Raw genomic sequence first — 11,159 nt, 5'->3', positions numbered from 1 at the left:
AGTTTCTGTCTCTTTACAAATTCACTTTATAAAGAAAAAAGATGTTGTGTGTGTACTTCTGAGGTCTGTCTGTCGGAAAGGTTGTCTTTCCTTCATACATAGCCAGTGGCAGCTGGAATAGAAAGCTGGCTTCAAGTCTAGTTCCTTTGGGGCTCACAGGTTTTGCTCTGTTCAATTTTAAATCACCCACTGATGCTGAGAGTCTGCCTCTTCAGAATCTTTGTTCCTCTCTAGGTGACCTAGTTTTCTCTTAGAAAACAAGGGGATCTTCAAAGTGTCCCCTGCACTGAGAGAGACCTTGCCTTTCAGAGGAAAGATCCTCCGTGCTGATTTCATCTTACCTAAATGACAGAAAATGAAGCTCCTTCCACCTCATCTCACTCTTGCTTATCCATCAGGAGAGTCTTTTCTTCCACTCTTTAAAACGTGTCCCAATTGCTAGAGTGCTTTCTTAGCATACATAATGCCTAGGATCACTCTTCAGTACCAAAAAATGAGGATGAAGGTGCACACCTGAAATCCTAGCACCTCGAGAGGCAGAGGAATTAGAAGTTCAAATTCAAGTAAATAGTGGGTTTGAGGACAATTACATGAGAAAAAAATGGTACATTTAAATTCACTAAGCTGAGACTGCCCCCCCCCCCTCATCTCTGTTACCCACATAATTTATGAGGGAAGGAAGATAAGTAAGTAAGCTTATATCTCTCAGCTAAACCTAAAAGTTGCATACCTCGTTCCATTCACTTAACTGGTTACTTATGCCTCAGACCAAACATCCTGGAGCTACAGGTCGTTGTGAGCCATCTTCCCTGGGCGCTGAGAACTAACTCCAAGAGTACTGAGCACACGTTTAGCCGCTAAGCCAACTTTCCAGCCCCCAAATGAAAGGGTTTTGTTAAAATTGATTTTCTATAAAAATACCTTTAAATGAAAATATAATCAGAAATACTATCAGGAGACATTTGCTACCCCTTTAAGCTTGTTGTTGGCCACAGTTGTTACATGATTGGCACCAGAAAATATGCATTTTAGTTAGCTATGTTAGGGAATGATTATTCACACCAAAGGAATTATACCATTTAAGTATTGATTCAATTCTTCAAAGAAAATATCCTCAATTTAAAACCTGCTTCAAAACAAAACCAGGCTGAGGTCCTATAATGGAGTCTTGGGCATAGTCATGATGATCTTCACTGAAGCAGAGTCCCAGATGAGGAAGCTGGACCAGATGGCTGCAGATGCTGAGAATAGCTTGTCATCCTAAGCCTGTGAGCACACCATGCCATTTAGCCACAAACTCGGTTATCTCTCAACCAAGGGTAAAGCTAATATTTTATTCTCTGAGTAGGAGATTATAACATTTGCAGGAAAATCTGTTTTCTATCCTCTGTGCCATAGGAAGAATATTAGCATGAAGAATATTAAATGAAGGAATTTATGAATATTAGCATAGGAAGAAATTAAGCATGAAGTCAGACATTAAAAGATATGTCTTATTCTGCTCCAGCCTCTATTCTTTGAGAAATCTTAGATATGAATGATAATAGAATGCTTATCATTGAAGCAGTTGGCTAATTTGGTGCCAAAATTTCATGAAAAATAGCCCTAAACAACAATTTGCCCCAAACTGGAGCACATGGTCGTGATTCTAGTGTAGACATGTATGCTGTGACCAAATGTAAGGTAAAAGTCTACAGGCCATAGGAGCTTTCAGTATGAGTCCTTAACTCAGTAAAAATAAAAACAAAGAGACTGTGATCTATCTTGAGAACTATCCCTAAATTTTCTTTCTCAGTGGCAAAGCGTAGCAATGGCAAGAGCCCAGGTCCCTGGCGCAGCTTTTGGGGGCTTCTGAAGCTTTGGATGCAGCTTGTCAATACTCAGCCCATTCACAAGCATGCTGGGAAGCAGCTCCCAGGTGCTCTATATAAAAATGAAGCGGTGCACATCTGGACATGAGCACTGGTCTACTCGACGCACTTTTTTCCAGGTTCCCTGACATCGAGGATTGCCAATGGCTTGCCAGCGAAGAGTCTGATTTCTGAAACGATATTGGAGAAATGTAGGTCCTTCTAAAATCAAGCCATAGGAAATTCTATTCTATGTAATCAAACTTATTTAAAGAGTTAGTGTTTTTAATTTGTGTGTATGAGTGTTTTGTCTGTGCATATGTAAGTACACTATATGCTTATCTGATAAAGAGGGTGCTTGGTCCCCTGGAGCTGGCTTGTTAGCCTCTATATGAATGCTAGGAACTGAATCTAAGTCCACTGAAAAAGCAGCAAGTGCCCTTAATTACTGAGCCAGCTCTCTAACCATTGTTGTTTTTAAAACTAATTTTCTGGCCGGTGTTATGTCAACCTGACACAAGCTAGAGCCATTCAGGAAGAGGGAACCTCAACTAAGAAAATGATCCCACCAGATTGGCCTGTGGGCAAGCCTATGGTACATTTTATTTAAATTGATGCTTGTGGGCCATGCCATCCTTAGGATGATGTATCTGGGTGTTGTAAGAAAGACCTACTAAGCCATAAGGAGCAAAACAAGTAAGCTATGTTCCTCCGTGGCCTCTGCTCCAGTCCCTGCCTCCATGTTTCTGCCCTGGCTTCCCTCAATGATAAACTTAATAAGGTTAAATAAACACCTAACTTTTCAAATTTCTTTTGATCATGGTATTTTATCACAGCAATAGAACCATAACTAATATAGATAGTGATCACACAGTTTCAAAGTTTACTAAAAGTCAGTTTTTAAGTTATTTATTCTTTTTTTTATTTTACATGTTTTGCCCAAATGTATGTCTGTGAGGTCTAGAAGAGAGAGAGCATTGGATCCCCCTGGAACTGGGGTTATCTGCTGTGTGGGTGCTGGGAATCAAACCCCGGTTCTCTGGGAGAGTATCCAGTGCTCTTAACCACAGAGACATCTCTAGCCCTCACACCTTCTTTTTGTTTTTAAGATTTATTTATTTATTATATGTAAGTACACTGTAGCTGTCTTCAGACTCTCCAGAAGAGGGTGTGAGATCTTGTTACAGATGGTTATGAGCCACCATGTGGTTGCTGGGATTTGAACTCAGGACCTTCGGAAAAGCAGTCGGGTGCTCTTACCCACTGAGCCATCTCACCAGCCCCTCTCACACCTTCTTTATAGTCCCGAAGAAGACTTATTTTAACTGGGCTCTGTCAATATAAGTTACAAATTGATCCCTATGCAAGAATAGTTGTTCTCTCAGGTAAATGTAGGTACACAATAGTGGTATGTGCAGGTTGAAGTCAGGAGCGTCGACCCAGAAGGCCATTTTCATCGTATTCCAGCTCTCAGATTTCATAATGAAAAATGGAAGAACTACGAGGGAGCAAAGCCAGAGAATTAAAAATATTATTCATGAAGTCACTCATATAGCAGCCACGGTTTAAGTGCTTTCTTTATTGGGTATAAATTGAATTATAAATTCATTTAAAGTCAAAATAGAGATGAGGTATTCAGAAAAATATTAAATCCAATTAGGTTTCATTTGATATGAATTCCTTACCCACTTTATTGCTCATATGGCGAGCTCAATAGAGACGGCTAGCCACAAGTGACTAATAAACATGAACCAAATTATTAAATATTAAAACATGATGGGAATAATGATTAATTGGACAGGTCAGTCTTTTACTTGTAATCTGTTTTTGCCATTACACCTGACATGATGAAAACCTTTATGTGTGTGTGGCTAAACTGGTCCTTGTCCACAGCTATTCCAGGGATTCCCTCTAGCTGTAAATGGTGTTAGTAGGTCTAACCAAAAGTGAGTGAGTGCAGGGCTGGGAGAGGCTTGCAGGGAGACACAACGGCAGCAACTCTGCTCTCAGGTTCCTGCAGTGTGAATCGCCTGAGCAGGACTAGCACAGTGTGGCCACTAACTTGCCCACCCCTCTTTTTGAATGGACTTGGGATTTAAGGATGAATGGTAGGTCTTCAAAAAAAAAAAAAAAAGATTTTATTCTTTTAGTTATATAATATGTGTGTGGGTCTGTCTGCTCAGGAACCCAAAAAGCCAGAATGAGATAGTAGCAGCTGTGAGTCACCCACCCAACCTGGGTGCTAAGAAGGGGACCTGGGTCATCTGCAAAAGCAGCTTGCACTCTTTTTTTTTAAGATTTTTATTTATTTATCATATGTGAGTACACTGTAGCTGTCTTCAGACACTCCAGAAGAGGGCATCAGATCTTGTTAAGGATGGTTGTGAGCCACCGTGTGGTTGCTAGGATTTGAACTCTGCACCTTTGGAAGAGCAGTTGGGTGCTCTTACCCACTGAGCCATCTCTTAACTGCTGAGCCAGCTCTCTGGCCCCAGCGTCTATGTGCTTAAGAATCAGAAGAAGGCAGGTGTAGTAGCCTGTGTTTATCCTAATGTTCTATGAGGCTGACTCTGGAGGTCTGCCATGAGTTCAAGGGTACCTGACCTACATAGTGAGCTCCAGGCTCTCCTTGGATAGAGTGGGACATTTTGTCTAACAGTAACAAAGAGTTAAAGAAAAATCAAAAGAACAGTATTTCATGACACATGAAAGCCATCTGTCTAGTTAGGGTTTTACTGCTGTCAAGAGACACCATGACCAAGGCAACTCTTTTAAGGACAACATTTAATTGTGGCTGGCTTATTAAAAGTTCAGAGGTTCAATCCATTATCATCAAGGTGGGAATATGGCAGTGTCCAGGCAGACATGGTGCAGGAGCTAAGAGTTCTACATCTTCATCTGAAGGCTGCTAGAAAAAGACTGGCTTTCAGGCAGCTAGGATGAGGGTCTTAAAGCCCCCACACACAGTGACACACCTACTCCAACAGGTTACACCTTCTAATGGTGAAACGCCCTGGGCTGAGCATATAGAAACAATCACACCATCCAATATTTTGGTACTCAAAAATAAAGTTTTGTTAGAACAAAGCCTTAAATAGTATCAATAGCTGCTTTAGTGGCCAATATCAGAATTAGTTGTTATGACAAAAAATATAGTGGGTGAAAAGCCAAAAATAACTGCTTTCTGAAGTTTTATAGAAGAAGTTTTTAGGTCCTAACCTAGGAGTTTACTAAAACTCTAGTTTTCAAGGGTGAAGGGCATGGCATAGTCTTAAGTCTCCAAAGCAAGAGACTCAGAATGAAGTGTTCTATAGTACCTTTGGAGTGATCAGGGTTTTGGTAGCCTTTGGAGAGCTTCATCTGAAATGAATCCCAATAACCAAACTAGTCTGTGTATTTCTGGTCCAGAGAGCCTCCGAGTCCCATAGTGAGTCCCTGGACATGTTCTTCTTGCTGCCCGCATCCTGTGCTGCTATGCTACACACTACTCAGCTCTTATGACTTAAAAGGATAGATCCTCGGGATAAGCAGAAAACTAGGTCAGTTGTCCCTCCTTACCCGTCAGAGTCTAGACCATCTCCAGAACAACGTAGGCTCACAGAGCTCATAGCCGGTGGCTGACAGCCCACACACACTGTGTATCCCACACGGAGATACTGCATCCATCGAGTCAGGGGACTGCTGTACAGAGCACAGTGAGGAGTCAGGGACTCGGTCTTGAACTCCATACAGTATCTGGAGTAAAAGAAGTCAAGAAGTCACTTACTCTACTCAGAAGTGGTCCAATACTGTAGGAAGTCTTAAGGAGCCATGTCAACCTCACATGGTAAATATCACTCATTCCTTACTTTTGAAGCAAGGCCTCACATGGCAAATATCACTCATTCCTTACTTTTGAAGCAAGGCTTCACCGTGTGGCTCAAACTGACCTATTAGCAATTCTCTTGCCTCAGTCTAAGTGCTGGCATTACAGATGTGTCACAGTGCCTGTCATATGTACATGTATGCATGCATGGATACATATGAACATGAAATTGAGGTCCAGGCTCACATAACTCAGATTGACCTCAAACTCAGCTGGCCCTGAACTCCTGATCCTCTTAACTCCACCCCACCTGGAATTTGAGGATTACAAATGTGCCACCACCGTGCTCAACTAAATATTATCTCTTTTTTAGAATAAAAATAATCATTAATAAAATCGCTAGTAAGCAGCCTGAGGATATGTTTGTGTGGTTGTTAGGTCTGTTCCTGTGGTTGTTAGGTCTGTTTGTGTGGTTGTTAGGTCTCCCTTATCTGCTAGAAGGGTGGGTCCAGGTGAGCATGGAGGTGCCCTCCAGCCAGCACATGTCATGTCAATGGGGAGCCCTCCAAATGACTGTGTGTGCAACTTTGAGATTCACAGAACAGTTTATGAAGACCATCGAAAACTGCTAGGTGTGGTGTTGCATTCTCTTGAGTTCAAGGCCAGCCTGGTCTGCCTATTGGGTTCCAGAGCAACTGGACTATTTCATGAGATCTTGTCTGAGAAGATTCTCAGAGGAGCATCCATGCACTTGTTCAACACACAAAACCTCATTTTTTGTATTTGTTTATTTCCAGAGATAAGCCCAGGAGACCCAGCAACTGCAGCACCATACAACCGGGAAGAAGTGAGACCCAGCAACTACAGCACCATACAACCGGGAAGAAGTGAGACCCAGCAACTNGGGAAGAAGTGAGACCCAGCAACTACAGCACCATACAACCGGGAAGAAGTGAGACCCAGCAACTGCAGCACCATACAACTGGGAAGAAGACAAGCACTGTCCAAATCTACAGTGGACTCATGTTTTACCCAAAGTTAATGAGCAAGCATAAGAAAACAAGGTCAAACAAATTCACTCTTTTTGAAAGACTGGGGAATCCAGGAATGGTGGCTCCCACCTTTAGCCCCAGCACTCAAGAGGCAGAGAGGTAGGTGGATCTCTCCGTTCCAGTCAACTCACTACAGAGTGAGTTATAGGAGAGCCAGGGCAAAACAGGGAAACCCTGTCTCTGGAAACAAGAGGGGGGGAGGGAGGGAGGGAGGGAGGGGGAGGGAGGGAACGTAACTAATTTTAAAGCAGCAAATTACCCAGCATCCTCAGTGTGTGTAGACCACTGTGGAGACTCTGTGGACATTCTCTTCTTGTTGAAGGCAGAGCTAGTTATGAAGGCAGGAACTAGAAAAGAAAGAATTACAGTGTATTTGTGCAGCCAAAGTACTCAATAAGATTTCCCAAACTGGGTTCTGGGTCTGTCTGAGATCTGTTTCCAGAGCCAAAGATCTCAGTGGCACAGGATCAAATGGGACTATCACAGCATCTTCTGACGAGCTTGCTCAGTGTCTCTATGCATCCAGACGGCTGTGGAGGGAGGAAGGCCTGTTGAGCACATTGGCCTCCAGGCATGAACTTGTAAAGGAAGGAGAGGGGCCAAAAAGAAAAGCCAGCAGATATAAAAGAAAACGGAGAGGGGCAAGGCAAAGAAAGCAGTAATGGAGTTTATAGCATGAGAAAGTGAAGAGAGAAATAGAGACGAGATGAAAAGGCAGTGTGAATGAAGCTCGGAACAAATACAGGAAAAAGACCAAAGAAAGACAAGAGGAAGAGGGAGAGAAACAAGCAGAGGGAATGGGGAAGACCAGAAGAAGCAAGGGAGAAAACAAGCCTATGGGAACCAGAGCCTGGAAGCTTGGCTCCACCACCACCCCTGCGGGGGCACAATGCCCTAGTGCGGCTGCCCAGCACCAGCTACCATTGCTAGTCCCAACAACCCTGGGGAAAGAAAGATTCCTGTGGCCCCTTTCCCTGTCCTGTCCAAAGGGAAGGAAGCAGCCAGGGAGACTTCCTCCTCTTACTGCTTCCTTTAGCCCTGTTCAGTCCCTAAGTCTGGTGAGGTATCTATTGATAAGCCACTTGACTTCATGGTCCGTCACTGTACCCCTGGTACTCTTATACACTTAATACATGGTTGTACAATAAGAAACGGAGTGAAGATGTGAGATCACCACCAAGACACAGGTTCTACATTCTCTGATCTCTTGGCGTCTGAGGCTGCTGGTTTCAGGACTTCTAAAGCATACCAGAATCCTTAGGCTTACGAAGTCCTTAAATAAAATGCTCTTAACACCTCCCCTGTTACACTTTTTAAGTGCCAGGATCAAAATTTAGGACATCACACACAATAAGCACACATTTTATCACTGGGTTACACCCCCAGCTCCACGCATATACTTTAACTCAAGTCAAAAAATACTTAAAATACCCAATGTGGCACAAGTTGTGGTTATTGTTTAGCTAACTAAACTGTGGATTGAAATCCCAGATATGATTCCTTAGAATTGAATGTGAAGGTTGTGAAAATTTGGCAAGAGTAAAAGATGTCTGGATGTGCCATGACCAAAAATTAACACAAAGTCAGACTTACAATGAATGCAAGCTGTTTCTGGCAACATGTGCCCATATGAGTCACATGACCTCACTACAAACTTGATTCTGAAAATGTAAGCTTTCACTGAATACACCATCACACCAAGAAGCACTGGCTGAGGCACTGGCTCAGCTACTGTTTGAGGCTATTGTATATTAAGGTGTATAGTGTTTTTAATGTAGATGCAAAGCTTTCTCCTCTTATTGAAATATAATGGCTCAATTATGGTAAGCAAAGATTTGATGTTGTCATAGAAGTATTAACTCTATATCTTTTAGAATCCTTGAATTTAATAATGAGTGTTTGGGCCCAGAGCTGATCCTGTGCCACATTGCTCCATACCCAAGTAGTGCTAAGAGAGGGCTGGCCTCCCAGGAGTGTAGGCAAGCCTGTGAATGCAGGTAAAACCACCACTTCTGCTCAGAGGAACCCAACTGGAACCCTCAGGACACAGGAACAGAGGAGCAGACTGGAACAGGAGTCTTCTGGTTTCTGACTATGCCGGGAGCTGATCCTGTGCCACAACACTATGTACACAAATACCACAAGGAGAGAGCTGGTCTCCCAGGAGTCCCTACACACCTTAGAGCACAGATAAGACTACCACTTCTTTTCAAATCCTAGCCAAAGAGGGACCCTCCCAGAGCCATCAGGATACAGGAACCAAGGAACAGCTGGGGACAGAATCCTTTTGGTTTCTCTCTACACCCCAGAGCTGACCCTGTACCACAGCTCTCCATACCTAAATTCCTCCTGGAGAGAAATGGTCTCCCAGGGGTACTGACACACAGGCTTGCAGGAGGGCCAAGCCACAGTCAGAAACAGCAAGAACAGCTAACACCAGAGATAAACACATGGCAAAGGCAAGGGCAAGAACATATGCAACAGAAATCAAGGCTACTTGGCATATCATCAGAACCCAGTTCTCCCTCCATATTGAGCCCTGGTTACCCCAACACACCAGAAAAGCAAAATTCTGATTTAAAACCACATCCCTCCCATGATGGTGATTTAAGAACGACATAAATAACTCCCTTAAAGAAATACAGGAGAACACAGATAAATAGATAGAAGCCATTAAAGAGGAAACACAAAAAACCTTAGAAGAATTACAGGAAAACACAACCAAACAGGTGAAGGAATAGAACAAAACCATCCAGGATCTAAAATGGAAATAGAAACAGTAAAGAAATCACAAAAGGAGACAACCCTGGAGATGGATAACCTAGGAAAGAGATCAGGAGTCAAAGATGCAAGCATCACCAACAGAATACAAGAGATAGAAGAGAGAATCTAGGAACAGACGATACCATAGAAAGCACTGGCACAAGAGTCAAAGAAAATGAAAAATGCAAAAGCTCTTAACCCAAAACATCCAGGGAATCCAGGACACAATGAGAAGACCAAACCTAAAGATAATAGGTATAGAAGACTGCCAACTTAAAGGGCCAGTAAATATCTTCAACAAAATTATAGAAGAAAACTTCCCTAACCTAAAGAAAGAGATGCACATAGACATACAAGAAGCTTACAGAACTCCAAGTAGATTGGACCAGATAAGAAATTCCTCCTGTCATAGAATAGTCAAAGCACCAAATGCACAAAACAAAGAAAGAATATTAAAAGCAGTAAGGGAAAAAGGTCAAGTAACATATAAAGGTAGACCTTTCAGAATTACACCAGACTTCTCACAAGAAGCAAGCTAGAAGATCCTGGCCAAATCTCATACAGACCCTAAGAGAACACAAATGCCAGTCCAGGCTGCTATACCTAGCAAAACTCTCAATTACCATAGATGGAGAGACCAAGATATTCCATGAAAAAAACAAATTCAGACAATAACATTCCATAAATCCAGCTCTACAAAGGATAATAGATGGAAAACTCCAACACAAGGAGGGAAACTACACCCTAGAAAAATGGAAAGAGTAATCTTTCAACAAACCCAATAGAAGATAGCCACAAAAAACAGAAAAATAACATCAAAAATAACAGGAAGCAGTAATCACTATTCCTTAGTATCTCTTAACACCAGTGGACTCAATTCCCCCAAAAAGACATAGACTAACAGACTGGATATGTAAACAGGACCCAGCATTTTACTGCACACAGGAAACACATCTCGGTGACAAAGACAGGCACTACCTCAGAGTAAAGGACTGGAAAAAAATTCCAAGCAAATGGTTCCAAGAAACAAGCTGGCATAGCCATTCTAATATAGGATAAAATCGACTTCCAACCAAATGTCATCAAAACATATAAGGAAGGACACTTCATACTTATCAAAGGTAAAAATCTACCAAAAAGAACTCTCAATTCTGAACAGCTATGCCCCAAATGCAAGGACACCCGCATTCATAAATGAAATTTACTAAATCTCAAAGCACACATTGCACCTCACATAATAATAGTGGTAGATTTCAACACCCCACTCTCAGCAATGGACAGACCATGAAAATACAAACTAAACAGAGACACAGTGAAACTAACAGAAGTTATAGACCAAATGGATTTAACAGATATCTATAGAACATTTCATCCTAAAACTATATATATATATATATATATATATATATATATATATTCTCAGCATCTCATGGTACCTTCTCCAAAATTGACATCTATTTGGTCACAAAACAGGCCTCTACAGATACAAGAAGATTGAAATAATCCCATGCATCATATCAGTTTACCAAGGACTAAGGCTGGTCTTCAATAGCAACAAAAACAACAAAAAGCCCACATACACATGGAAGATGGACAACACCCTACTCAATAATAACTTGGTTAAAGAAGGAAGGAAGGAAGGAAGGAAGGAAGGAAGGAAGGAAGGAAGGAAGGGAGGGAGGGAGGGAG

At 42.1% G+C, this 11,159-nt stretch overlaps 1 protein-coding gene across 2 annotated transcripts in view; it reads right to left on the bottom strand.

Annotated features, from left to right (window-relative positions):
* Positions 1 to 332: 332 nt before the first annotated feature.
* The window catches only part of Sbspon (somatomedin B and thrombospondin type 1 domain containing), a 29,132-nt gene continuing 18,305 nt past the window's right edge, over positions 333 to 11,159 (bottom strand). For both annotated transcript variants that reach the window (XM_021222434.2, XM_029533372.1), the window contains exons 3-5: positions 6,967 to 7,054; positions 5,409 to 5,585; positions 333 to 2,041 (exon numbers count right to left, since the gene is read on the bottom strand). In XM_021222434.2, coding sequence (XP_021078093.1) covers positions 1,924 to 2,041; positions 5,409 to 5,585; positions 6,967 to 7,054 — 383 coding nt within the window. In that variant the 3' untranslated portion in view covers positions 333 to 1,923. The remainder of the gene's footprint in view (positions 2,042 to 5,408; positions 5,586 to 6,966; positions 7,055 to 11,159) is intronic.

This window comes from Mus pahari, chromosome 22 (genome assembly GCF_900095145.1).
Source record: "Mus pahari chromosome 22, PAHARI_EIJ_v1.1, whole genome shotgun sequence".
In the NCBI taxonomy this organism is placed as follows: Eukaryota; Metazoa; Chordata; class Mammalia; order Rodentia; family Muridae; genus Mus; species Mus pahari.
This window is presented reverse-complemented; position numbering and strand designations above follow the sequence as displayed.